The sequence below is a fragment of the Pollachius pollachius genome, assembly GCF_949987615.1.
Source record: "Pollachius pollachius genome assembly, chromosome: 8".
NCBI lineage: Eukaryota > Metazoa > Chordata > Actinopteri > Gadiformes > Gadidae > Pollachius > Pollachius pollachius.
The window spans coordinates 6,365,096-6,392,587 of record NC_136941.1 but is presented as its reverse complement, the minus strand read 5'-3'; the positions used below and the strand labels follow the sequence as shown (position 1 = coordinate 6,392,587).

General features: G+C 46.9%; 2 protein-coding genes across 2 annotated transcripts in view; one reads left to right on the top strand and one right to left on the bottom strand.

Annotated features, from left to right (window-relative positions):
- The window catches only part of cep104 (centrosomal protein 104), a gene marked incomplete at its 5' end in the record, with an annotated part of 30,240 nt that extends 9,995 nt beyond the window's left edge, over positions 1-20,245 (top strand). The window contains 13 exons of the mRNA XM_079741686.1: positions 1,139-1,360; positions 2,252-2,419; positions 5,838-6,011; positions 7,347-7,523; positions 10,067-10,273; positions 11,123-11,209; positions 11,678-11,783; positions 12,104-12,170; positions 13,984-14,092; positions 16,382-16,520; positions 17,002-17,069; positions 18,877-18,964; positions 19,660-20,245. Coding sequence (XP_079597812.1) covers positions 1,139-1,360; positions 2,252-2,419; positions 5,838-6,011; positions 7,347-7,523; positions 10,067-10,273; positions 11,123-11,209; positions 11,678-11,783; positions 12,104-12,170; positions 13,984-14,092; positions 16,382-16,520; positions 17,002-17,069; positions 18,877-18,964; positions 19,660-19,796 — 1,749 coding nt within the window. The 3' untranslated portion in view covers positions 19,797-20,245. The remainder of the gene's footprint in view (positions 1-1,138; positions 1,361-2,251; positions 2,420-5,837; positions 6,012-7,346; positions 7,524-10,066; positions 10,274-11,122; positions 11,210-11,677; positions 11,784-12,103; positions 12,171-13,983; positions 14,093-16,381; positions 16,521-17,001; positions 17,070-18,876; positions 18,965-19,659) is intronic.
- Positions 20,246-20,431: 186 nt separating this feature from the next.
- b3gnt7l (UDP-GlcNAc:betaGal beta-1,3-N-acetylglucosaminyltransferase 7, like) lies at positions 20,432-23,793 on the bottom strand. Its single transcript, XM_079741688.1, has one exon. The coding sequence runs from the start codon at positions 23,511-23,513 to the stop codon at positions 22,257-22,259; it is 1,257 nt and encodes a 418-aa protein (XP_079597814.1). The 5' UTR covers positions 23,514-23,793; the 3' UTR covers positions 20,432-22,256.
- Between the last annotated feature and the right edge of the window lie 3,699 nt (positions 23,794-27,492).

Below are 27,492 nucleotides of genomic sequence, written 5' to 3'. Positions count from 1 at the left end.
AAAAGAGACGTATATGTAAGCATAAATGTACATACAATACAATTGAAATATACCGTAGGACATTTTCACATTTGGACAGGACAAGTACAATTCTATGTTATAATCATTTGAAACCTCCTCTATGAAACGACCTTGAATTAAATCAGCACACAGTGCACTGTACATTAGTTGTATGTTCAGCTAAAAGCTGCAAACTTTTTAGAGGGACCTTCTGAAGTGTGCATGTGTAGAAGCCACTGAAGACACAACTCATTCGTAAACGTCTTCTCTAAGGTCGGACAGACAGACAAACAATGGGGAGGAACATGGACACAGGGTAGCGGCAACACTGATTGCCGATTGATTCAGTGAATAGATCGTAGATCAGAATCAATCTTAAAAGTCAACTTTGATCCTGTAAAGAACGTTTTTTGTCAATTCTGCTCCATATTCAACATGGAGGGACAACATGGGCAGGTGGATACTCACAACATCGGGGGGGTTTCCACCTGTTGCTAAGCCTCAGGTAGGGCCCCTCCCTACTTCACCACCACAGCCACTGGTTAGGGTTTCACTATTTAATTAAAGGCGTGCAACAGTTGGCTGGCCCTGGGTTATGCCATGCTGGGACTGAAAGCAGAACGCTGTACACACACACACACACACACACACACACACACACACACACACACACACACACACACACACACACACACACACACACACACACACACACACACACACACACACACACACACACACACACACACACACACACAGGGGGCTGAAGTCTGAAGCTCATTGACCGAGGGGATAATTATATTACATTAGAGGTTCATAATAGTAGTTATTTTTTTAATGGAAGCTTATTCTTCAATGCTGGCTTTTCATTGACAGATATGTCCACGGCCCATTCGTTGTCTAAGCTCGAATTATTTGGTGAATGTAATTAAATATAACGAAAACACTTCCAAGTATTTGTTTCTCTGTTTACATATGATATCTCCTATATTATACATAATTTATCTATACGTCTGATTATTATTTTATTTGCATTAATTATTGCCGGGGCAAAGTTTATTGTAGGGTTATTGCAACGAATTGAAACGCTCCCCTGTCCGTCCCCCCCAAATGAACGACCGCGGGCGGTGTGTCTCAGGTCCCCAGCGTGCCTCACGATGACAGACCCCTCCCTGCCCTGTGGCGCACCAGCGGACCGGGGGACGTCCTGCCCCCCCGCCCGGCGGCGGAGAACGCCCGCTCCCCCGGGCTCTCCCGCGCCAGCCCCACTCTCCCTGGGGGGGCGTCCGAGGCGGAGCCCCTGTCTGAGCAGGCCCAGCGGGAGGCCGGCCTGCCCGTTGAGGTCTTCGGGGAGGGCCTGGTAAGATGTGGTTTGCGACCGTGGTGCGGCGTGGCAGGGCGCCGTGTGAATGTGGCCGGGCTTATCGTCTGAATAAACAGGCTGTCATTCAAATTAAATCAGGCTCCAACTTTATGTTTACTTTCCGCGGGTCATTGTTCTGATTGGGTCTTATGCATGCTGACACTGCCGGTAAACCTCAAACTCCTCCCACACCAAGCCCCTCCCACACCAAGCCCCTCCCACACCAAGCCCCTCCCACTATACTACCTTCCCACGTCAAACTCCTCCAGCCTCCAACTTCTACCATGTCAAGATCCTCCTGCTCTAGTATCCGCCCACTTTGAACTCTTTCTCCCTTACAAGTACTCCTCCATCAACCCCTCCCTCTAAAGAGCATTCCCACTGTCAAAATTCTCCCACCTTACAAGACCCCCACTCCGTAAGCTGCTCCGACTTGAAATACTTTCCACCTCCACTCCCTTTTCAGACTCCTCCCATTCGGTCATCCTACATCTTCTTAGTAACAGTCCTCCATTTAACTTTGAGTGGCTCAAGGTGTTGCATATGCCTGGCTGTAAAAGCACGTTCCACCCTATTAAACTTCATCATGGTTCCTAGTTAAGGACACAGTGTTGACGGCTTCAATAAGAAATCTAGCTCTCATAGCCATCAACTAGTTACTCGGTTTCCCTGAATCATGCACCGTTGGCAGTTGTGTATACTGTATACCTCAAACATATTAACATTCAGGGGTAGAACAAAATGGTACTGGGTTCGATTCCTTAAATGTCTGCCGTCCAACCTTTCCTTGAACGAGATTCCCCCCACCCGCTACCTGCTGCTGAATGAGGCTCATCTAACATCCAGCATTCACATATATCTATCAAATCCTTGTATGCTCCGCTGTAGGTGGCCGGGGCGTACTCCAAGAACTGGGCCCACCGGGAGCGGGCACTGGAGGCCGTTTGTGACAAGCTGCGGGGGGTAGGGCCCGGTACCTCCAAGGAAGAGCACAGGAACCTGGTGAGGGCCGCCGTGTTCCTGGTCAAGAGAGCCCTCCTGGATAAGCTGTCTCCCGTGAGTCTTCTGGTTCCTAATCCCCTCCTCCTCATTATTGTTAATCTCCTCTTTAAGGGTTGTGGTTTTTTCTGGGTCCTCGGCCAATCAAGTCTATGTGGTGGTTTTAGTGATTAGTGACTCTATTCATTCCCGTTAAGGACATCTTAGGAAAACGAATAACCGTAGGATGTGTTCTGAAATGCTCGCGTACATATGAGGACTTTTAAAGGTGACATATTATACCACAAGCTGTGAGTGTGATTAGCCATTACAAGCCGTTTTAAAAATCTATAATATGTTACCTTTTAATGTCTCTGATCCGAGTCAGGTTAGGCCTCCTCAAAACCTCAAGATCTCCAGTAAACACAAGGTTAGCTTCTTGTGTGAAGAGGGTTCTGGGCACTTCATCACGAAACACACGCTTCCACAAAGCGCCACACTAATCTTTAGTGAGGTGAGGGTAAAGGTTGGAAATTAATAGGGTGCAGAAGCTTGAGCTGTGAAACCCCCTTGGTATAGATGCCATGGATGGCTACTACAAGTTTTGTTTTGGGATTTGATTTCAATTGGTGATACAATATTTGCAAAGTCTTTATCTGCTTTGTCTGTTTCCTCAAGCAACCGCTGAAGGTGACCATGAGGAAAGATATTAGAAACTATCAGGGCCATTGCGGCAAACACAAACAAAGGTCTTGTAAAGCGATCTGCAGTCAGGTCATTACTCAACACCTAGGTTAGGCAGTGAAGGCTAGGTTTACTTTTTTGGCTAATATCAACATTCAAGAAGCAAGATTACATCGTTCCACAAAGTAGAAAGTTTATCTTTGGGCTTTCACGCGTACTGCCGACGTCAAAGACAAACATGTCACACAAAAAAGCAACAATGCTATTGGTCAATAAATACATACAGCAGAAAGAAAGAAGAAAACGTAAATAAAAGAGCATATCTGCACATTTTCTAAATAATCCTGCCTGGGTCCCTATTGCCCCTCCTTTCCTTATCTGCTGCTATTAAAAGGTTTTTATTGACGAAGAGATTCATATATCTTTGTGCTTTGTTATCTATTCAATCCGTGACAAGGGGCTTCCACCTCCAGCCACGGGGCAGTGCCTGATACCCAGTGTGTGGAGCTTGGGCAGGGCCGGCCACCGACCCGGATCAGCCTCCAAGAGTCTAGTAGGATACATGAACAGTCATGCTGGCCCAAGTTTATACGTATAAGGTTACAGCAACGGCCAGTCATACTAAATAGCGTGTCTGCTCAAGAGAGTCCAGTAAATAAACATGCCCTCCACGTGAGCACTAGAGTTACACACATGCAGGCATGCAGACAGAGTATGTCGTCGCTTCCAGACTCGTAGAAGCATGTTCCAGGCATGAGGCTCAGAAGAAGCCATGGCCAGCCTGGAGCTCTGTGTCTCGCAGTGAACGTTAACTAATCAGTGGTATAAGAATTTTATGTACAGAAATTCGATTTGAATGTTCTTGACCTCATTTGTAGTGAATAGCATTCAGGAGAGAGAGCGTCTCCTTATAACACACATAATATAAACACAAAATAAATATGTATATGTTATACAAAGTGTTTACGGTGTAAAACATACTGAGATGGTTTCACTAGCGTGCAGGGCTGGGCATCGATTCAATCTAATTGATAGTTGTCTTTGAATGGTATTGTGTATCGTCATGAAATGACGACATCAGCCTATCGTGACACAGTTTTAAAGTCTAAATGAATTACGATGTGAAGACATTCACCTAAAACGGATGCAAACAAGACGTTTGAAACATTGGCGATAAAATAAAACAAGTTTTAGTCAGATACCATACTTTACACTTCCAATTACTTCAAAATGATGAGCCTCATCTAGACTGATGAGAATGCTATTTTAATTAGTATATCACACTTAACGATATTATGTCAAATACGATGATGGATTTTTGTTCTTCTGACTGCCTAGCCCTACCTGGGGTAAATAAGACCCTCCCTGTGTGCTTATGGTGCGAACCAGGTTCATCCAATAGACACTTTCAAAGGGCAATTCTTTGTGATAAGCATAGCAAATAGCACAGCCAAGGATTTTTCCTAGGCACACACACACACACACACACACACACACACACACACACACACACACACACACACACACACACACACACACACACTCACACTGTGTGTGTGTGTGTGCTTGTATACACGTCATAAATTTTGTGATTCAGCCAATATAATGCACTTTTTAGTGGTTCAACATTTTGTTTCAGGAAACGCACAAATCGATCTGCTTTTACAGTAAGATCGATTCTCAGCTGGTTGAGCTGTTGACAAACGATTAATCATTGAAATAGTTGGCTTAGTAAAAGGCCAAGCCAGCTTGAAGAAGACTCAAATGACAGAGGGGTCAGGGGAGGCTCTGTGCCTGCTAAGCAAAACAAAGTATGATCTGATTATATATTGTATTATATATCATATTGTTAATAAAATATATGATATAGTCAGTTGTTGCATTACCCTGTACATTAAAAAAATATCCCTTAAATTAAATAACGCTTTTTTAAACATGGGAGAGGAAACACGGGTGTCTCCCTGAAGGGACTCACTTAGTAGACTCTTTAATTCACAGTGACTCGCACAGTGCCTTCGGATACAGTGAGCCATCCATCATCCATGAGCAGGTAGGAGCTAGGGCATCTTGCTCATTGGCGCCTACAGATATCTTGAGGTGGACAATAGGTAATCAACCCGTAACCTTTGGAATGTGAGGGGAAAACCCTGTAGCCACTGCAACCATCCTGCTCCCAAGATCAACCCTTTAAACAAGATCTCCGTTGGTCGGTCTGTCTGTCTGTCTGTCTGTCTGTCTGTCTGTCTGTCTGTCTGTCTGTCTGTCTGTCTGTCTGTCTGTCTGTCTGTCTGTCTGTCTGTCTGTCTGTCTGTCTGTCTGTCTGTCTGTCTGTCTGTCTGTCTGTCTGTCTGTCTGTCTGTCTGTCTGTCTGTCTGTGTCTGTCTGGGAAAAATGAGTTTGGTGAGAACCAAACCGAGTCTGTGTCACGGCTCTCTCTAAATCTCCTCTCTCTCTAGTACATAGGTCACAGACACCACCTCCTCTCTGAGAAATGAGGATGGTAAGAAAGATTAAGTAAGATGGAAAGCAGTGAGGGTCTCTCTCTCTCTCTCTCTCTCTCTCTCTCTCTCTCTCTCTCTCTCTCTCTCTCTCTCTCTCTCTCTCTCTCTCTCTCTCTCTCTCTCTCTCTCTCTCTCTCTCTCTCTCTCTCTAAGGGATCAAACTGACGGATGGCAGCAGTCTAAATCTACGTTGTTCTTGGAGCATGTGTCCAAGAACGACCACGTTCGCCTCTCCTGAGGCCTTTCGCTCCACTACCCCGCTGACCCCCCGATGTTACCTGTATCCTCACGGGGGTCTGTTCTTCCTCCAGGTGTTCCAGGCAGCTCTGCGGCTGCTGGCCCTCCTCTTGGGCCAGGTGATCCCGGCCTCCGGCCTGGGCCGGGCCGAGCTCACCCACTGCCTGGAGCAGACCTGGCCCGGCCTGCAGGCCCGCAGCTGGGACCCAGCCCGCCATGTCCGGGCCACCGCCGTGGCCTTCATACTGGTACTCAGGGCACTCGCTCCATTATGGGGAAAGTCAGAATCACCATTATTTCGGTCAATAATGTAATCGCGATTTTTCAAACGATTATCTTGAAATTTCCCCTTAAAAAAAATACACAAAATGTTCAAATAGAACATTTTCAAATAGAAAAGAATGTACAAAAATATGGTGTTCTATTTCTATAATACATTGAATGAATAAAAAATATATGTGTAAAAAAAATGAGATGTTAAAAAAATTGTTTCAACTCGATATTATATTACAAAAATCAATCAAAATTTGATTAAACTTACAGCCCTATTGGTACTGTGGAGAAGGGGAGGAGAAACGCTGCTCAAAATGTCGTTAACTTCGTACTCAGGGTAGTTTCCCCCCAAATCTGGGACATAGATATTTTAATGTGAGCCACGTTGTCACCACAATGTGTTTTGGTGACATTTCTTGTCATGCAATCAATGTGTCGCACGCATCTGCTGTTGGGGCATAGAAAAAATTGTAAAATACAAAACTTAATTATTCTCAGGAGGTGACAGAGACGGAGAGGTAAATAAATATCATATATATATTTAATTACCACCCAATATGTCATTGGGTGTGTTGGTTGTGAGGGTTGAAATCATGCTTAAATCTCATGCTTGTTAGTTTTTTGGCAGTGTGTGTGTGTTCTCTGGGGAAGTGGGGTTGTGTTGTGGTTTTGGTTCTGTGTTTATGGCAGTTCTCACTGGTTTAAGTCACACCACCAGAGCTGTCTGAAACCCTTTCCTCTCTCCTCTTAGCGTAATGATATCCTACATTCCCAATCAAACAGAGGTGTTCATGGCTAGCCGATGCCAAATAAAGGTTAATTATTACAGGTAGCATACCTGCGATGTGAGGCATACAGGGAAAGACTTCTGCCTGTATTTTTCTGTCTTTTACACCAAGCTCACTGTATGTGCGAAAACGCTCTTTCCTGTAATGACTCATGGCCGGGAGGATTTAATGGTCGTCATCCGTTTTTATGAGACTCTCCCCTAGTAGGTCATTGGCACTTGACATGTTAAATTACAACTTTTTACCGCTGGTTGCCAACTTTATGTTGGGCAATGTGGGAGCAAATAAAAAAATGTCAACGTTCGGCTCATGATTTCATGTTGGTTTTCCATGTTGCATTTCCAAATGCTGAACAAGAGAAACGCAGCACGGTCGATCCTGTGTTTCTATATCCCTCTGACCAAAGCATACAGAGAACTTTAATATTTGTAGCACGACCGAGCAAAGAAATAGAAACATGTTGTTCTTTTGGAGAAGAAGCGCCCGGACTGAAGCGCCCCCCTCTGCGTGTCTGCCGTCCAGGACGTGGCCCAGTGGAAGGAGGTGCGGGCCCTGCAGGTGGTCCCCGCCGAGCTCAGCAGGCCCATGAAGGCCGGCTCGCCTGTCCGGCGCGCCCTGGGCCGCACGGAGCTCCTGGAGAAGGCCCTGGCCCAGCTGGGCACGGAGCGCTCTGGCTTCGCCCCCGGCGACGTCATGAAGGTACGTCATGAAGGTTCCTTGGAGCCAACCCAAACCCAAATTGGTTTGGGTTGGCTTCAGCTCTGTTTTTCTTTCGTTTCTCGCACCTTTCGCTCATTGTTTCCTTCCTCCATTTGTTGGTTTTAGTTCTCTCTGTCGTTGGCTCCTTCCCTATTTAGTTTTTTGCTCTTTTTGCTCTTTAGTCTTTGTCTTTTTACACCTACTTTTCCCTCTATTATTGTCTTTCGTTATTGTCTTTGTCTTTATTATTGTCAGGTTTCGATTGTTCACACTGTGTGTGGTTGTGCATTTTTTCTAGTCATCTCGCTCTCGGTCGGCTACTTCCCTTTCATAACCTCCTTCCGTAGCCTAGCTATAGCAGACACCTTCCCGGCAAGAAGTGGGATCTTTCCCTGGCCCTAACCCTAACCGCCTGTGTCCCTGCAGCGAGAGCTGACCTGAGCTCCCCAGCTTCCGCCCGGCCCCGGGGCTTCAGGCTGGCAGCCCACCTCCTCGTCCTCCAGCACACCGTTAGAGTCTAGGTGTCAACTATCTAATTTCGGACAGGGCCCTGTGCTGCGTCTAGATAGCTTTGCGACCTAACACACACACACACTCACACACACACACTCACACACACACACACACACACACACACACACACCGGCAGTACGCCCCCGCCCCCGCCAAACCTCTCTCTCTCTCTGCATGGCCTTTATGAGCGACTCCGCCTCGCCCCAGCCATCCCTTTCCTTCCCGTCACCACCCCTCCACCCTTTCCAAAGAAGAAAGCGGCCAGAGCTGGCATTCGGGTGTCCTTTGTTTGCGTGTTTGTACATGCTTGTGAGGCCGACCCCCACCTCTGCAAGTCTGTGGCTGCTTCTCGCGTTTGCTTGGTAACCTTTTCTTGTCCGCCATTGAGATGTGACAGGAGGATAATGATTTTGGAGCCATATAGGTGACCCCCCCCCCCCCCCCCCACGGAGATCCACAGCTCAATAAGCAACGAAACGCTTTGTTTACTAGACCACTGGCGTTTGGGAAGAGTGGAAGGGAAAACAGTTTGTTCACGATGGAATAGAAGTTGTCTACTGTGGCCTTGAGGTTTTGGATTAAGTTACATTATGGCAACATATTATGATTACTATTTAATCGGACATTACATATTCACGGGAAGCCTTGCATACGCCATGTGTTGGTTTCCTCTGTCAGTCATAGGGGAACACAACTTTGCATTGTGGGAAATGTAGTCTGAAAAAACAGATAGGGGGGAAAATGGCATTGGGTTGTTGTTGGTAGTCTAGCTTCAGTATGTGCGTTTTCTCCCCCTTCTCTCTCTCTCGTCTCGGTTGCCACGGTAGTTTCCTTCTGGTCCGAGACCATGTTCAAGTTTCCAGTAAGGAGAAAGAAGTCTTGCCAGGAGAGACAACAGAGAACAAAATAGCTGCTTGTCAGCTATTTTGTTATATAGCTGAGAGATGCCCAGAGAGGGGTTTGGTCACCCATTGTATAGAAGCGTGCAGTATACCACTGGTGGCCGCTGTGGATGGCCATCCTACCATTCTGCCCTTTATATAGATTAGAATGGATACTACAGGAAAATGGGTCTTATTCAGCTAGCGGCCATCCTAGTTCCATGTTTGTCCTTTATGCTAGCTGGGTGGGGGAGCTCAGCTGGCCTGCAATGTAAATTCGGCTTTACAGAGTTATTGCAATGCCGATCAAAAAACCTCTATCCCGAACCGACGGACCCCAAGACAAAGAGATGTCAATTATGATTCCAGGTCCTTCTTTTCTATCTTCTTCTATATGATTCTACCTTCTATTATGATTATGTTCTATCTCCTAGAACTATTATGATAGCTAGAGTTTTTTTGTGTGCGTTTCCGTGTATCTTCGTGCGCATGTGCGTGCTTGCGTCTGTGTTCTTACCTGCGTGTGTGCCGATGGCGGAGCCGTTAAACGTCTTGCCTGTATGTGTGTGTGTGTTTGTGTGTGTGAGCGTTTCCATGTATGTGTCGCTGCCATTGTGTTGACGTGTGGTGTGTGCGCGTGCTTGTGTGTGTGTGTGTGTGTGTGTGTGCGCATGTGTGTGCGTTTCCGTGTATGTTTGTGCGCATGTGCATGCTTGCGGTGTATATATGCGTTCGGGCTTGGCACATGCGCACTTGAGTAACTTGAGTAACTGGTGCGACAGGCCTGCTATTATAGTAGTAAGATGTTCTATCTCCTAGAACTATTATGATAATGTTCAATCTTCTAGAACTATGACGATAATGTTCTATCTCCTAGAACTATTATGATAATGTTCAATCTTCTAGAACTATGACGATAATGTTTTATCTCCTAGAACTATTATGATAACGTCTAGCTCCTACAACTATATAACTATGTACTATGTTTCATCTGTTTAGAACTACTAGACATCTTTTCTATGTAAACGTTCTGAACCCATTCGTACCTCACACATTGTATCTCCAGGCTGGGGTTCTACCTAGATACACATCCGAGCAGGGCCCGCGCCATTGGCCGAGACTAAACAACCCCTCCGTTTCCTGTTCCAGTTCTGCCGCGCGGCGCTGGAGCACGGCGCGGCGGAGGTCCGCGAGGCGGCGGTGCGCGTGGTGCTCTCCGTGTACCGGACCCACCCGGTGCCCGTGCTGCAGGCCCTGCCCAGCGGGGACGCCACGGCCCGCCGCAGCGTCCTCTACAAGAGGCTCTTCGACGCCTTCGCCCGCCTGGACGGAGGGCCGCCCGGCGGGACCCCCCGGGTAGGGGACGCTTGGTTTGCGCGGTCTCAGTGTCCTGAGCCGACGAAGCCCAGTACACGTGGGACTCCTGTAGCAGACGCTCTTTATGCAAAGCAGCTTGTGTTTGGATGCGGGCCTCTGGGAACAGCCGGAGCGTATGGTCTCGCTACGTTGAGGCAGACGCTCATCAAGAAGCACAGAAAGCACTTGGCTCACATCTTAAGATAATACCTGTGTTTGAGAGAGAGAGAGAGAGAGAGAGAGAGAGAGAGAGAGAGAGAGAGAGAGAGAGAGAGAGAGAGAGAGAGAGAGAGAGAGAGAGAGAGAGAGAGAGAGAGAGAGAGAGAGAGAGAGAGAGAGACCCTCACTGCTTTCCATCTTACTTAATCTTTCTTACCATCCTCATTTCGCAGAGAGGAAGTGGCGTCTGTGACCTATGTACTAGAGAGAGAGAGGAAATTTATGGAAAGCATGAAGAAATTATGGATTCCAATTACACAGGTTGCACTTTGCCTAACCATCTCTCTTTCTATCGCTCTATGGTGAATGACGTACTTGTCCAGGTCACCCACGCCAGGCTTCTCATCTGCTAATGACCCCTTTTGGGACACCTAAGCAGCCTCCGAAAAATAATTTGCGAAGACTACGTAATACCCTGTAAAAGAGATGGGAATGAAATCGAATAAAACTGTTCCCTATGTTCCCCAAGTCCTCGTCTGCTTGCCAGGGAACGCTTGCTTGGCGTTCCCTGGGCATTGCTTGTCAGTTTAGAAAATGAACGGCAGTTGGATGTGTCCCGGATGACGTCTCTGGGCTGGGGTTCTTGTACATTTGCCTTTGCCAACGCGGCCGTGCCCTCTTGCCCTGCAGGGAGACGCTGGTCCGGGGGAGGGGGAGAGGGAGAAGGAGCAGATCCGCTCCCTCCAGGAGCAGCTGGCTGCGCTGAAGGAGCTGACGGTAGGTGGAGCCGTGACGCCCCCCCCCATCGTGAGGGCCGGCCCCCCCCGGGTCCGCAGCCAGTTCCCGCTGGCGGAGTGGCGCTGACTTCATGTACTTTTAACTGGATGAAATGGAATAAATATGGAACTTCGCTGCAAATCCTCTGCTCTGCTTTGGAGACGTGTCGGAGTTGTGCCTTCAAGAGGATCGTGTTTGATTTGTTTCCATGTCGGAATGGTTGAAACGGAGCATATAAATCGTATTTACATGTCGCATTGCAGTTGCATTATGTTTTCAGACGGCAGGGAAATGCTGGTGCCTCTAAGCCTGGTGGTTGAAGTTTGGCTAGCTGACGCTATGACACTTCCACCTGATGACAGATTAGATGTGAGCCATCAGGTACACCTGATGACACTGCCATCAGGTGTACCTGATGGCTCACATCTCTGTGAACCCTGACCCTCTGCCCCCCCCCCCCCGAACCAGGAGAAGGACTCTGCTGAGGGGCCAGCGCTTGACATGGAGGCCCCCAGCGATCCCAAGGAGGCCCCCAGCGATCCCACGGAGGCCCCGCAGGCTGGCCCCCCAACAGGTAGGCACAGTATTGTGGCTTACACGGGACACAAAGCCCTGAGTTGTCTCAGCCAACAGAGAAGCATTGGCACTATGTAAGAATTGGAACAAGATCCAATTTGTAATGTCTGGTATCAGACCTGTACCAGTTCCTTGTTTGCCTTACTAAAGAATAAAGCAGTTTAGTTTCCCTGATCAAAGAAACTGCAGAAAGATTCTCATCACTTCTAACATAAAAACCTGCCACTGAACGTAGAAAACACTTTTATTTGATTTTTATTTCCATCTCTTCATCTATGGAGTATTACATACTCTTTACAAATCGTTTTTATTTTTCAGAAGCTGATAAGGTGTCCCAAAAGAAGCTATTAGCAGATGAGCAGCCTGGTGTGGGAGACCTGGACAAGTATGTCATTCACCATATAGAAAGATAGGTAGATCTTGATATAGATCTATTTAAAGTGCAGTGTGTGGATTATCGCTGTCCAAACAGCCCCTGGCCCGAGACAGATGACCGAGAGTGATGACTCACGGCGGGGCGAGACTGCAAACCTTTTGCACACTGAGCATTCAATGCGCACAATGAGCATTCGATGTGCTACAGGTTAAACCAGCCATCACTCGTCATTCAAAGTCTTTGCATTGATAATTAGGCTAAGTGCCACCTGGGCTCACACTGACACTCGGGTCTTAGACCATCGTACATTCTTTATACTCATCTGTCTTTCCACTGTCACCCGTGGACCGCTTTGTTCTCTATTATGGGTTACGTCCCTACTCCAAAAAGAAACATATCTGAATCTAAAGGGAGTCAACAAGCATCAGCCAAATGACCTAGTAGTACTCAATAATATTCACTCTGAGTGCTGTACGGATAGCATGTACATTTTATCACACGCGAAATGACCCAGTACAACATCTCTATCACTTAAACAGTTACAAATACCTCTGTATTCGTAACAATTTAAGGGATAGCGATGTTGCTTTGTTCCAACGAAAAAAAAGTCAAGTTTTTGATATGCCGCAGAGTGATTGGCTATCTTATCAAAGAACGCGTTGTGCGCTGTGGTCCTGCGTTGATGTACGAGCCACCACCGAGTAACCGTTGAGGTTGTGCGATAACATAACGTGACTCAGGATCCTATCCATGCATAGGGATACTGAGTCACACACACACACACACACCGTCGTGAGGGTGTGTACGCCTGATGATAATTAATCACACGTATACATAAAGACATAAATGGAGCAACACAGCGGAAATGGCCCAACACCAGTGGAAGCCCAGCATGGTGACGACGACCAGTACCGTACCGAAAGTAAAGTATTGAAGACACTGGGGTGCCCTGGTGGCTCACCGGCAGAGCGCGTCCCATTAAGGCTCAGTCCTGATCGCAGCGACCCGGGTTCGATCCCTGGCCCTGGTTATTTGAAGCATGTCCTCCCGTCTATCCCCCATACCTTCCTGTGTTTCTCACTCTATAATAAAGCATATAAACGCAAAAATAAGGCCCCGTCCACACGGGCGAAAACAATCTTTTCCCCTCCGTTTTCCGTTGATCGGTTCAGGAATATCTCCGTAAAGACGGACTCATTGCGAAAACTCATCGAGCTGTTGAAACGCTGTAGTCCATATCGAAGGCGCTGGTTCTCCACAAAGAAAGGTGGAGCGATTCAAGCCTGCGCGCTGTATGCAAACATTCAGTCGAGGAGGAGATAGCAGTTGTTATACCTTTTAGATTGTGCAGAAATACTTTTTAATGTAAAGTTAGTAATTACATTTACCAAGGGGCTGTATTTAAACCTACAAAAATAGTACAAATAAAAATAATAATAATAATTCAACGCAATTCTAACATCGCCCAGCTGGTGGGGGGGCGATGACTTCATCGTATGCGTTTCAGGCGTCCACACGAATCCTAAACACGAAAACGCACAGGTCCGGTTTCAACTTATCCCCCTCACCCCGGGACCTGGTTTCAGAAAAGTGGATCAGTCTGGACGGTCGGCCCAAGATTTATGCGTTTTTACCCAAAGATCGGTCACGTGTGGACGGGGCCTGAATCTTATAAAAATATATATATACGTGTATGGAAGACAAAGAATGACTGCTAAGCTAACTCAGAACATAGGAGCGGTAAGTTGAACATGAGAGTCCCCACGGTCGCCGGCCAATCTCTTCAAGGATTCGGCTAAACGGGCGCTCTGTGTCGTTCCAGCCTGTGCATCTTCTGTGGTAAGAGGGACGAGGCGTTCACGGAGGACCAGCTGGATCTGCACTACTGGAAGCACTGTCCCATGCTGCGGCGCTGTGAGGAGTGCAGACAGGTAGGACCCATGGGGCCCCACATACTGTGACACTGTGACACACTGTGACACACTGTAACGCACAGTAACACACTGTAACGCACAGTGACACACTGTCACACACTGGCACACTGAGACACACTCTAACACACTGACACACACTGTGACACACTGACACACACTGTAACACACTGTGACACACAGTGACACACTGTGACACACTGTGACACACTGTCACACACTGGCACACTGAGACACACTGAAACACACTGACACACTGTAACACACTGTGACACACAGTGACACACTGTGACACACTGGCACACTGGCACACTGACATACACTGTGACACACTGTAACACACTGTGGCACACTGTGACACACTGTAACACACTGTGACACACTGTGACACACTGTGACACACTGTGGCACACTGTGACACACTCTGACACACACTGTAACACACTGACACACAGTAACACACTGTGACACACAGTGACACACTGACACACTGTAACCACACTGTGACACACTGTGACACACTGTGACACACTGTAACACACTGTGACACACTGACACACACTGACACACACTGACACACTGACACACTGACATACACTGTGACACACTGTAACACACTGTGGCACACTGTGACACACTGTAACACACTGTGACACACAGGAACACACTGACACACAGTAACACACTGTGACACACTGTGACACACTGACACACACTGTGACACACTGTGACACACTGTGACACACTGTAACACACTGTGACACACTCTAACACACTGACACACTGACACACACTGACACACACTGTGACACTGTGGCACACTGTGACACACTGTGGCACACTGTGACACACTAACACACTGTGACACACAGGAACACACTGTGACACACTGTGACACACTGTAACACACTGACACACAGTAACACACTGTGACACACTGTGACACACTGACACACAGTAACACACTGTGACACACTGTGACACACTGTGACACACTGTAACACACTGTGACCCACCGCACCAGAGGACACACTCGGCACGCTGGCAGCCGTCACCAGTGACGTAACCGCTTGTGAGGAGGACCTTGTTTCTGTGTCTACGCTGTCAAACAAATAATAGGAAGACGGCTAAAATACCCACAGCTAAAATTGTTTCAGAAAGTCACAGTTTTCTGAAAGGCATTTCAACTCCACCAACTATTGCGATACCTGTCGATGATAACGCTATCAACTAAGGAGCAAAAGCTTAACTGTTAGGATTCTTCGATTTGTCTGCTGTCATCTGTTTCGCACCCTGGGCCATTGTCTATATAAACTGTATGTCTATATATTCATCAGCTTGTTTGATCATGCAATTATCTGTCTATGGACAAATTTGCATTAAGCTTAAGAGATCGCTGTGTTTAGTTTTAGTGATGACTCACACCCTCTCCGTGCTGTTTGCTCGCTGCATTGCTAAGGCTGGACTAGCGTATGCATTTTTGTTTCAGAGATGGGATTGTCATAAGTTACTTTTGCAGTACTATAGAGAGGACACAGTAAAGGGCTGATTATGGTTCCATGTCGATGCAACGCAATGACCACGCAGACGCTTCGACGCAGTCGTGAACCAGTTTTGGTTCTGCGTCAGGTGTTAGTGAGCTGACCAATCACAGCCCTTGCTGCTGCGTCGCCTCGACGCAAGGTTACAATTTTTGGGAGGCGCACATCAGGCGGACGCAAGGAGGGTACGCAAGGACGTAATGGGTCCGTAAACCCCCTTGCGTCTTCGACGTGGAACCATAATCAGCCCTTTAGCTAAGGTGGTTTGCTTTTTGTCAGTGGGCCAAGGTTTAAGAGTCACGGTTCACTACTGCACTGCACAGATGTTTTTGTGCAGTATAATACACTGTTAACATTCAAGTTAACTCGGCCGGCTTGATGACGGGCCTAGCACGATGCCTCGCCCCTCCATGCTCCTGTACAGCCTCGAGCTGCCTTTACTGAAGTCACATCTCGTAAAAATGTAATGGGAAAAACCACACACACACACACACACGCACACACCTTGTTTGTCAATGTTTCAAAAATTATCCTTCTGTTTAATCTACATCTTTATTGTATTCCTGCATGAACCTGAAAGTCTGTGTCACAACAATGTCTCATACGTCACGTATAATTACCACCATTCCAACACCTGTGTGTGTGTGTGTGTGTGTGTGTGTGTGTGTGTGTGTGTGTGTGTGTGTGTGTGTGTGTGTGTGTGTGTGTGTGTGTGTGTGTGTGTGTGTGTGTGTGTGCGCGCTGCCAGGTGGTGGAGATTGCCAGCCTGACGGAGCATCTGTTGGGGGAGTGTGAGAGCAGGGGCCGCTTCAGCCAGTGTCCCCGCTGCTCCGAGGCCCTGCCCACCCAGGAGCTGGCCCGCCACGCCCAGGGGCCCGCCTGCAACCGTGAGCCTCTAGCCTGCTGCTATGCTATGCTATGCTATGCTAATGGCGCCCACTGCTAACGTTAGCACTAGCGAGATCCGCTCGACGGCTGCTCAGGGAAACACTTGGGACGACGATGGGAAGATAATGCTGAACAACTTTCATTGAATTTAATTAGGATAAGGATTTGGTTAAGAATACGTTTTTGTAATGAAAGAAAATGCTATATATATATATATATATATATATATATGTGTGTAGCCAAATAATTAAAGATAAGATAACACTATAAAACATATCAGATTAATTCAGGAATTAAATTTTTTTATGATAAAACAATTATTAACATATATGAAGAAATACATTGTTAGAATTCCCAAACAGCTGAATTAAAATATGAATTCACCAAAGTTTCCGGTCTAATTGTTAATGGCAGGGTGCTGTTTAACCCCATTGAAGTGTTGTTAATAGCGTTCCGTTGACTCCTGCGCGTCTCCTCCAGCTCCGGCCCCAGGCAAAGGCTCCAACCACTGCCCTCTGTGTCACAACAACTTCATCCCCGGGGAGAAGGTGAGGCTGCACGTCACCCTGTCTATGAACCACTAAATGGCCGCGGTCACAAAGTGAGCTCAGGGTTCAAACATGGGCAGCCGGTCCATTTGTAACCTCAAACTTCGTCCATTCATTCTTAATTGTATTGCTCTTCCTTTGTCCCGCACTCGAAAGAGAGGGCTTAACCAAACAAACATTTGCATGTCAAAATGTGTCATGGGTATTATTATGTTACCCAAAACAACCTCTAGAGGTGTCTGGAAATGCACAGTCAATGTTTATCATCAGCATATACCTGTAGATGGAGGGCAAACAAATGTTGTTGTTTTTATTCATATCAGGTAAGGTAATCACACACACACGCACGCACGCACGCACGCACGCACGCACGCACGCACGCACGCACGCACGCACGCACGCACGCACGCACGCACGCACGCACGCACGCACGCACACACACACACTTCATCCGCTGAAGAGGAATACGGAACTGTATTTAAGATTAAAATATACTAAATATACTAAGGAACTAAGTTTTTAGTACAGCTGAGACTTTCTTCCCCACTATCTTCGTAGGCCTATACCTTAAAGAAATTTCACTATGAAATGGGTCAGCGAAGCCACTTCCTCTCTGACTTTATGGTTTGGTAAGAAAGATAAAGTAAGATTGAAAGCAGCGGGGGTGCGTTCTGTCTCTCCGTCAAGCCACAATTTTCTCTCTCTCTCTCTCTCTCTCTCTCTCTCTCTCTCTCTCTCTCTCTCTCTCTCTCTCTCTCTCTCTCTCTCTTCCCCCCCCCCTAATATCAGGGGACAGCAAACAGGTGTAGGAAAACTCCTACAATTATCTTCAAAGCAGACAGAGGGTCTCTGTCCAGCTAACGGTCCAATAGGCAGAACCGCTCACATTCTTTGCCTTGTGATTGGTTTAAAATCGCCCCAAACCACTACCTGTTGTGGTTGACTGCAAAAAGATCACTTACCCTAAAGTCTGTAAAAAAAATGTGTTGAATTATCGCAACAAAAAGTGAACACATTATCTCTTTGTTCGGTAAGAATCTAAGTGGCTAGTTCATTTCCATATAAAAGAAAAAATAGACAAGTTATTTGACCGTTTTATTTAATGAAAAGGTTATTAAGGATTCAATATTAATAGGTTTTGAGGGCTACCATTTTCTGCTTCCGGTGCCTGTCATGCAGCAACTATAATTGAAGCAACTGTCAAATGCAATGATGATTTAAAAAAAATCTCAAATGAACAGCCTCACCCTGCTATCGGTCACCACACTCACATGCTGAGAGCTTGAGGCTGAGCATATGAGGAAGCAGCGGGGGACCTTCTGCACGGGTTTAAGTTCAGGCCTACGTTAGACACCACATGTTCAGGTACCTCTGTCTGGTGCCTCAGCCAGGAAACTGACTCAGAGCCACAACGCTCTTCCTCTCCCCCTCACTTTGACACACACACACACACACACACACACACACACACACACACACATACTTGACAGTTTTGAATATATAAATATGTTAATTTAGTCGTTTTCCAACTCCCGGAGTGTGTCTATGTCTTGCATGGTTCTGGTTCCGCCATGCTGGAATCGAACACAGACAGCCTGGCACGGTTCGAACAAGGTTAGAGCTCAACCTTAGGGCTCCACCGTCGGCTAGGGGGTCGGTCCCCCCGCTCTTGGGGTGTAGGCGGGGGGGGGCAGGGGCAGGCAGAGACCCTAGCAGCGGTACTGTGGTTTCTCCGTGGCCCGGCCCTACACTGGGCCCACAGTGTCGGCCACCTGACTGAGCTACTTTGTCCCCCCTGCGTCTGCAGGCCTGGAAGGCTCACCTCATGGGAAGAGAGGGCTGTAAACAGAACTCGCGGAGGGCCGTTGGATCCCAGACGACGCAGCCAGCACAAGGTGGCGTATTCATTCATTCACCCCCCCCCCCCCCCCCCCCACCCCCCCCCCCCCCCCCCTCCTCCCCTCCCCTGCCCCGCCTCTTCCAAGCATCCAACACCAAAGCCCCATAAAGTTCTAGTAGTGCGGCTCTATAACCTCACGGTGTGTGTCGGCTGTTTGTGCTCGAGAGTGTGTGTAGCGTCAAGGTTGCGCTAATAGTGGCCATTTCAGCCGGAATGGGCTGTTGCTAATATGTTACATGCACATTTTGTTCCCCTATAACAGTTTTTTCGAACTGTTTACTGAACATTCTAGGATATACTTTCCCCTTGAATGACTACATTTCGGGTATTGTTATATTGTACTATTATCAGGCATTCATTATTTATTTTGTAGTTTGGTTTTCACGTCAAACGGTAAGGGCTTTCCAAACTGGGAGACCCAGGGCCCCTCCTGGGAACAACCTGTTCTGATCTTCACCTGTTTAGGTCGAGTGACACGAATTCTGCTTACCTGAGCAAATCTCTTTTATCACCTGCATGACCCCCACCGCCTGCATCAACTTTCAGTTTCACTCAACCAGACTGCCCTCTGCATGTTTACATCATAGGCCCAATGACAAAGGAAGGGTGTCTGTCTGTCTGTCTGTCTGTCTGTCTGTCTGTCTGTCTGTCTGTCTGTCTGTCTGTCTGTCTGTCTGTCTGTCTGTCCAGGTAAGGCTGTGGGAGGAGCCAGGCTGAGGCAGGCCTGGTCGGAGGGGGCCAGATCCAAGGCCGTGAAAAGGACCAGCCAGATCCCGGCCCTGGAGCCCAGGGCCCCCAGAGCCCAGGCCCGGCCCAGCCAGCGGTGACCCCCACCCTGGGCCTCCAGCCAGGGGATGAGGAGGAGGAGTAGGGGCCCCACCCCAGAGTCAGTATGTCACATTAATGAGTAACCAAACGCCAAGGTCAGGGGGCCGGAATAATCACTGCTCTGATTGGCTGCCCTCAGGTGGGGTTGGTAGAATGTGTGTGACTCTCAATTGGCGGAGCCATAAAAAATGACTTGAAATGTTGGTAGCTTTATGTCCTTGAAAGATATTTATACAATATTTGATGTAAAATGACCTTTAGTTTGGATGATTCAATGATTGGAAGGGCCAGGCATGGCTCCAGAACCATAGAGCCCGGTGTTTATGGCTTTAAGAGAATCAGAGCGGATGCACATCAAGGAGAGGATCTAGATTGTTGGCTTGCTCTATTGGTAGAGACTGCTGCTTTTTACAATATGCTGCTTGAAGCTTTGGAACTGTTTACATTTTTCTACTCATGTCTCTCTTCCCCTCCCCCTCTCTCTCTCTTGCCCCAATTCCCTGTCTCTGTCTCTCTTTCCCCCTCTCCCTCTGTCTCTCTTGTCTGTCTCTGTCTCTCTCTCTCCCTGTCTCTCTGTATCTGTAGCTGTCCCTCCCTCCCTCTGTATCTGTCTCTGTATCTCTCATGCAAAGTTGTCCCTGCTCATCCTGCTTGTCGTTCTGTGTAATCTTCTAATGCCTCAGCACTTGGCCAAGATAATCATGCTTTGAGAAGCTCACTGATTTTTATACAGATACACTCTGTAGTGTATGTGATGTGGTTTGGCCTTCAGCTAATGACAATCTACAGTATGAGATTCCAGCACTTGTTTACGCATCCTTATTTCAAGTACTTAATCCTGACCTAAAATCCACGTGATGCAAAGTGTTGCTTTTTCATATTTCACAACAAGATACGGCATCTAACATTCTCAGGTCCGGGTTTCAGTCGTGAACAGCACACAGCAAATCACATGAATCACGTTGGGCAAGATGTTTTTTACAGAAGGTCCTCACGTTTATTTGTACAGACCTTTTTTACAATTACAGTCTCAAAGGGCCATATAGTTCACACGCTACCTGGTCAGTAGAATTATCTTATTTAGTTCTAGGTTGACATGTCTTGTAGTAACAAATGTTTGTGAATATGTGAACACATATGGTCCTTTTTGGCATTTGCATGGAACGTCCTGTTTGGATAGAACACGTTGCACTTCAACATGAAGAAAAAATATTTTTCTCTTTGTATTTTTGGACCCAAAAACGGGAAAACTTAAGATAGTAATTTAAGATAGTAATTTTACATCCCGTAAAATTAGTCACCTGAGTTCTACTTTGTATTGAAAGTAGGATATTCTGTCTGCTTTGGAATGCATTGAAATTGTAAACTATAGAGCCATTAGAATTGCGCTTTGACCGTCCATCTTTCTCAGTATTTTGTGTGAAATATATTTTTCACTGTTTCTGATCTTCTAATTATTTTGTGTAATAAAGTGAAACGACGATACCAAAAATATGAGTTATTATTTATGCCACCCTACTGTAATTTCGATTTTGAAACCAATTGCTGTGAATACCCTTCAGCAACATTTAAACACAACCATTCCATGAATTTGAAATAAATGCAAACACACTTTAATTATTAAACATCTGCAACAGACCTTTTAATCTATCGAATTCCCCAATGAAAATGTACTTTCGTTCAGCAATTAAACATGAATTAGAGTCTATTGAATTGTGCAGTTCTATGTACACACACAGAGGTACAGTTTGATCTTTGGTTTTAAACTTTAAAATTAACCTTCAACCCTTTAAAAATGAACATTAATTAAACAATGACTAAAAATGAACTTACCTAGACGTCAACCCTATACCATCAACAATCATCTTTATTAAATAAAACACGTGTGTAACGCATTCCTCCCACACGGCTGCATTGATCAATTTGAGTCATTTGCAACCTTTTCATTAAGTAAATCTATTCTGTTTGGTCAGTTTTTCATACGATCTTCTCGAGTGTGCTGAATGAATGAGCTGGTATCCACCACGAGGCTAGATCTACCCTGAGAACAACGATGGCACGATTGTACCTGTTCAGGCGTCATGCAGTTATCGGATACCTTGTCGTTAGAATAAGATTTGTCATTTGCTGGACATTTTTCATCCATGGTCTAACCCCAATACCATGAGTGCAATGTGTCCAGTGTTACTTTTAATAGCTTATAGGAGCCTATACGACTAAAATGAGTGGTTGCGCATGCCAGAATGCGGACCATAGGCCTACATTGGCTGAGAGAAATAATAAGTTATGTTTGGTGTGTCACATTAGGAACAAGTTGTTTCCCAAATTGTAAGAAAATTAAATAAAAAAACTCTGCAGGGGTTACTTTAACCAACAAATATTAAGTAAATTTAGTTGGCCTCCTTGAGATGACGGGGAAAGTATGCATATGCTCCGTGCGTAAGGCTCACTGCCTCGCGTCACACCAACGTCCTCCTTGCGCAAATCAGCTCTTCGTTTTGCAACATGGTCCACATGTTGAGCAGCTCTTGCGGACTCAGTTTATGCACCACGATGAGACCCTTGAAGAAACAGGGCTCGCTGTTCATCCGAACGGACCTGCGCCTGGTGATGCCGAAAGTCTTGAACCCCGGGTGCTTCTCCGGGGCCAGCTGGAGCTTCTCCAGGCACACGCCTAAAAACACGTCGTCGATTGGGAACAACTCCAGATCCTCCGAGGCCACAAAGAGTCGCCTGGCCAATTGGCCAGACATTAGAAACCCTCCACCTCCGACGTACGGAGGGTAGGGTTTGTTGTACAGCTCTTTGGGGATGTAGTATTTGCTTTGGCGGTTTCTAATCGGGCTGGCTTTGGAGATGGTGTCGCCAATAAACAAGTTCGCGTCTTTCTCCCCCGCCCGAAAAGCAATAAGATCCAGCAGATTGTCGGTGTTCACAAACACATCGTCGTCCCCCTTGAATATAAACTCTACGTCGGGGCAGTAAATGTCGAACCATTTAAGAAAGTTCACCTCCTTCAAAGTGAGGTTGAAGAACGTGTCCATGAAGTCCCACTGCAGAATATCCCCGTAGATCCTGTCCTCGTACTCGATAAGCCTTTGCAGGTTTTTCGAGTCTTTGTCGTCCGACGGTTTGGCCAACAAGAACAGTGTCTTTGTTTTCCTCCCTCCCGGGGTCTGCTGCCGTCCCCACGTCTTACGCACGGCTTCGCGCCTGTCGTGCTGCTGTATGACGGACTTCACCACTATAAGCAGGCGCACGTCTCCGTCCCTGCACGTCTCCGGGTGGTCGATCAGCATCGGGAAGTACCTGCATTGTCTGTGAAGCACAAACTGGTGAAAACGTGAGTCCAGACGCTGGAACCAGTCCTGCGTCCTCACCGAGGTGTCCTCGCTGCAGTTCATTACGCGCACGTTCCAGGCGGCCGTTGGCGGCGCGCTGGACGCATTTGCCCGCCTTGGCGCCTCCGATTCCTCGCGGGTCACTGCCGAGGAGTCGTTGGTCGGGCGGCTTTTGGTGGGCAGCTTCTCTTTCGAAGACTCACACTGCGATCCGCACAACCAACTCGCGTGACTCAGAGTCGTCCCAACCTCGTCGTCCTTATCCACACGGTTGAATCTCTGGATCATCAGCAGACTGACCAACACCAGGGACACACTGATCAGAGTCTTCAGCAGACCGGACCGCTTCCTCCTGAACAGATGATCCATTACCATTGCGCAACAGGTGCTATCCGCGATAAATCCTCGAACGATGCCCCTATCCACTCAACGCATCCCATAGCCTATAGGCCGACCTGTGGGAAGAATTCCTCGTTCAAAGTTTGCTTGTGGGCTACTGAAAGTGTCGTCGGTCCGCTGTCCGCCCGTCGCATTTCCATCTCCCCACCCAACGACACCACCGCTCCACGTCCAATTTAAAAGAACAGCTGAGTGATTATGTGCCCTTTCTGAGCATATGTAGGCCTACATGCGTCCGCTATATGCTGCATGCCGCTCGTAGGAGGTCCGACTGCCTCTCCGGTAACTCCCTCTCCGCACCCTTGTCTTGTCACCCCCTTAGAAACCTGCTAGAGCCCACCCCCCACCCCCACCCACATCACACCTAGACGTCACTCTCAGGTTTCGTGTTTCTTGTATACATCAAGAAACCCGACACAAGTCAATATCGGAGTGATGGGTCCGGGTCCGGGTCCTTTGGGTCCGGGACCTGTGGGTCCGGGTCTGGGTGTGCCCGGGATCAACCGAAACTTATTTTTCTTTGCCACTTTCAATTTATAAGTGCATTTACGTCAAGAGAGACTCGACCACGTACTTTGACGTCAATGCCAGAGGAACCACCCTAGACTAGACCATTGAGAAACCAAACCAGGAGGTTCAACGTCAATAATGTACTTAATATTCATATACAATCCTGGCCCTGGACATATTTTCACTATATTCTGTTTGACTGGTTGGAGGTGACGGAACCCCAGCTCTGCCCGGGGTTCAGTCTTAATACCCTCACATTTACTCGAACATAAAACTATTCATTCGTGCTGCATTCATTTCCAGTTTTGGGCCTATCCCACTGTCGCCCAGATGTTACGTTGTTGGCACTATGAAGTAATACGTTGTTCTCTTCACTCACTCCCTCATGGATATTGCATGGCTAATAGCGCCCTCGTGTGGCATTTCTTGCAAATTGCGAATGTAAATTAATCAACCACCAATGCAACCGACTTTAGGGTTGCATTTGTGGTTGGTAATGGTATCTGTCCATTGGTGCAGAGTTCTTAACCCCTTTTCTGCAAGGTTCCCTGCCTAGATTATACAAACTGTAAGGGCCAGGGTGTGTGTGGTGCTGCTGTCCTTTACGCCACATGGATAAACCTTTTAAACCGACGGTAAATGCCAGTCACGTGGGTGAGGGGGGAGCATTGCTGTGGGAGGATTTAGGCATTGGAAGACCTGTGAGTTTTTCTGCAAGAAATATAATTGGCATCGGTATTGCCTATGGGTAACTATTCGGTTTTAGAAAAGAAAGCATTAGCTTTGGTCCCTGCAGTGGTTTGAAGTCTATGTGGGTTAAGGCCCTGTGTTCGTACACGGACCACATTCCGTTGACGTTTCTGAACTCAGTGCGTGGTCCAGATCAGAGGATTATTAGGTGGTCCTTGTTTCTCCACTGTCTCTGGACATTCGTCATATAAAAGGAAAGGACCATATTGTTGTTGATTCCTTGTCCAGAGCCCCATGGCAGTTATTAGTCCAATATTTCTTCATTTTCTATGTATCTGTTTCTCTCTTTAAGTGCTTCAAGGTACCAGTTGCTGAGATTGGATGTGATTCTATGGAGGAGAGAAATTAGCAAAGTGCTGGGGGGGCTTTTGTTAACTAATGATGAATTAACCTATGAAGTCTTCATTGTTTTGTGTTCAATTCTTTATCCTATATGTAAAATGTATATTGTTAAGAGTTGAACATGGTAGGTGGACAGGGTTCCCTTTGGGAAACTTTCTTTATGGGGTGAGGGGGCTCTGTGTGTGTGTGTGTGTGTGTGTGTGTGTGTGTGTGTGTGTGTTTTCTTTCAGTGTCCTGGACCTGGTTGGAGCTAGGTCATTAGGGTATTGGGAGCAGCTGGGCACTGCTCTCCAGGATTGCATAAAGCCATCTCACCTTAACATGTAACATAATTCACACATTCATACCAACAGGCCACATATGTCCGACTCCTTAGCAATTAGAGAGGCTTCTTTCTCATCCTAGGGAGGCGTCCAGCTCATACAGGAAGCCATTCATCATGTGTCAATTCTAGAGATACGAGCGGCGCAGGTGTTCGAGAAACCCAGACGCTCAAGGCCACAAAAACAAGTGTAATTCCCGCACATAGCCACAAGAGGTCAGAACCAAGCCACAAACCAAGTTGCAATGCCAACACATAGCCGCAAGGGATTAGCACAGAGTACACATACGGGTATCCAGGAGGCGGGAGTTCAGCACTATGCTTAGCCAATCAGAGCACATAACTGAGTCAACGCCTGCCCAGTATTAAAGGTCCCATGGCATGAAAATCTCACTTTATGAGGTTTTCTAACATAAATATGAGTTCCCCTAGCCTGCTTATGGTCCCCCAGTGGCTAAAACTTGCGTTCGGTGTAAAAAGAGCACTAGGTGTTCTGCTCGCCTTTGAAAAAACGGAGGCTCAAGCGCGCTGATTTGAAATGTGGTCCCATATGCCGTCATAAAGGATCTAAGCTCATCCCCTTTCTCTGCCTTGCCCGCCCAGAGAATTTGGCCCGCCAATGAGCCACGACCGTGCGAGCGCCACATGTGTGTGTGTGTGTGTGTGTGTGTGTGTGTGTGATTACACACACTGTTACGCAAGTGTTTGCTGTTGTTGTTATGGCGCATAACACGTCGGTTCTTTGACGTCTCTTGTATTTCCGCAACAAGACTGTAGTTGGGGTTATCTCAGCCATGGTTGAGAAGGAATTGGGGGAAAGGAACTTTGGCTTTGACTCCCTTAAGTATGAACTGTGACATGCCGCCGGTTGTCGCGAGGATATCTATGTATAATATGATATTATTTAGATATAGAGCTCCAGGACTCCCGTGTGTTCTAGAATATTTACAGAACACGGCTAAAGATACACACCCACTGTAAACAGAGCGCATGGTACCGTGGCTGCAAGCTGCTCAGGGCCACACCCCCACCCTCCGCCTTGACCCACCTCTCTCCTCCTTATTTGTATTAAAGCTACAGACACCGAAACGGCGCATTTGGGGAAAGCTCAATGTGCGACTGGCTCGTAGTGGATGTAATTCTGCACCACGGCTGAATTTCGGTAACGTCTTCAAATACTGTGTTTGGGGCCTACTATTATCTATATCAAAGCATCCATAAAGTAGCATGCCATGGGACCTTTAAAGTCACAACACTTAGCCCAGGTGGCCAGAACGCTCCAGGTGACGCATCCATCAGATGCCCTACTAAGCGTATCTCCACGTGTGCCTCCTTTTACAATACAATTCCCCTCCTTTTGCTTCATAGAGACTAGTCCAAACCTTTACCAAATAAAGTGAGTTACAAGCGATTCTGACTCGGCAACCTTTTTCTAAAAAGAACACTGCAAACAGTCAACGTTGGTGTGGTCCTGAGGCCTCTACAAATTCAATTTTTTGGTTAGAAAATTTAATTTCCGAGATGACACGGAAAGGTTTTTCTAATTCTAAAAGTGCTTAGGAAAGGTGCCTCGATGCAAACTTTAACCCACCTTTAGCATAGCTTACTCCTGACCAACCTTTACGAAAGGAAAGGGGAGATTTATAACCCATAATCCTTTACGGTGGCAATATTTAAAGCAACAATCCAAAAACAAAGTCGATGTTTACCGACTCTACGCGAAGACACATGAGAGACGCGCTAATGCAGAAGAAAATAAAATTGACAAAACAAGAGTTAACCCGTAACTACTCTTAAACAAGAGTAGTTCCCGTTGGCCAAGTCTGACCTAAGTTACTCACTGTTGGCGACAACTTGATTGAAATCAATACAAGAACACATGGATCGAAAGCGAACTTGTTGTAGTCCATCCTCGTAAAATTGTAGTTCCACGCTAGAGACGCTAGAGGTGAGCAATACTCGCCGTCGCGCAATGACATTAGAAAAAGAGGTTTTATTCATTCTGGTTTGCATTATATTTTTGATCTTGTT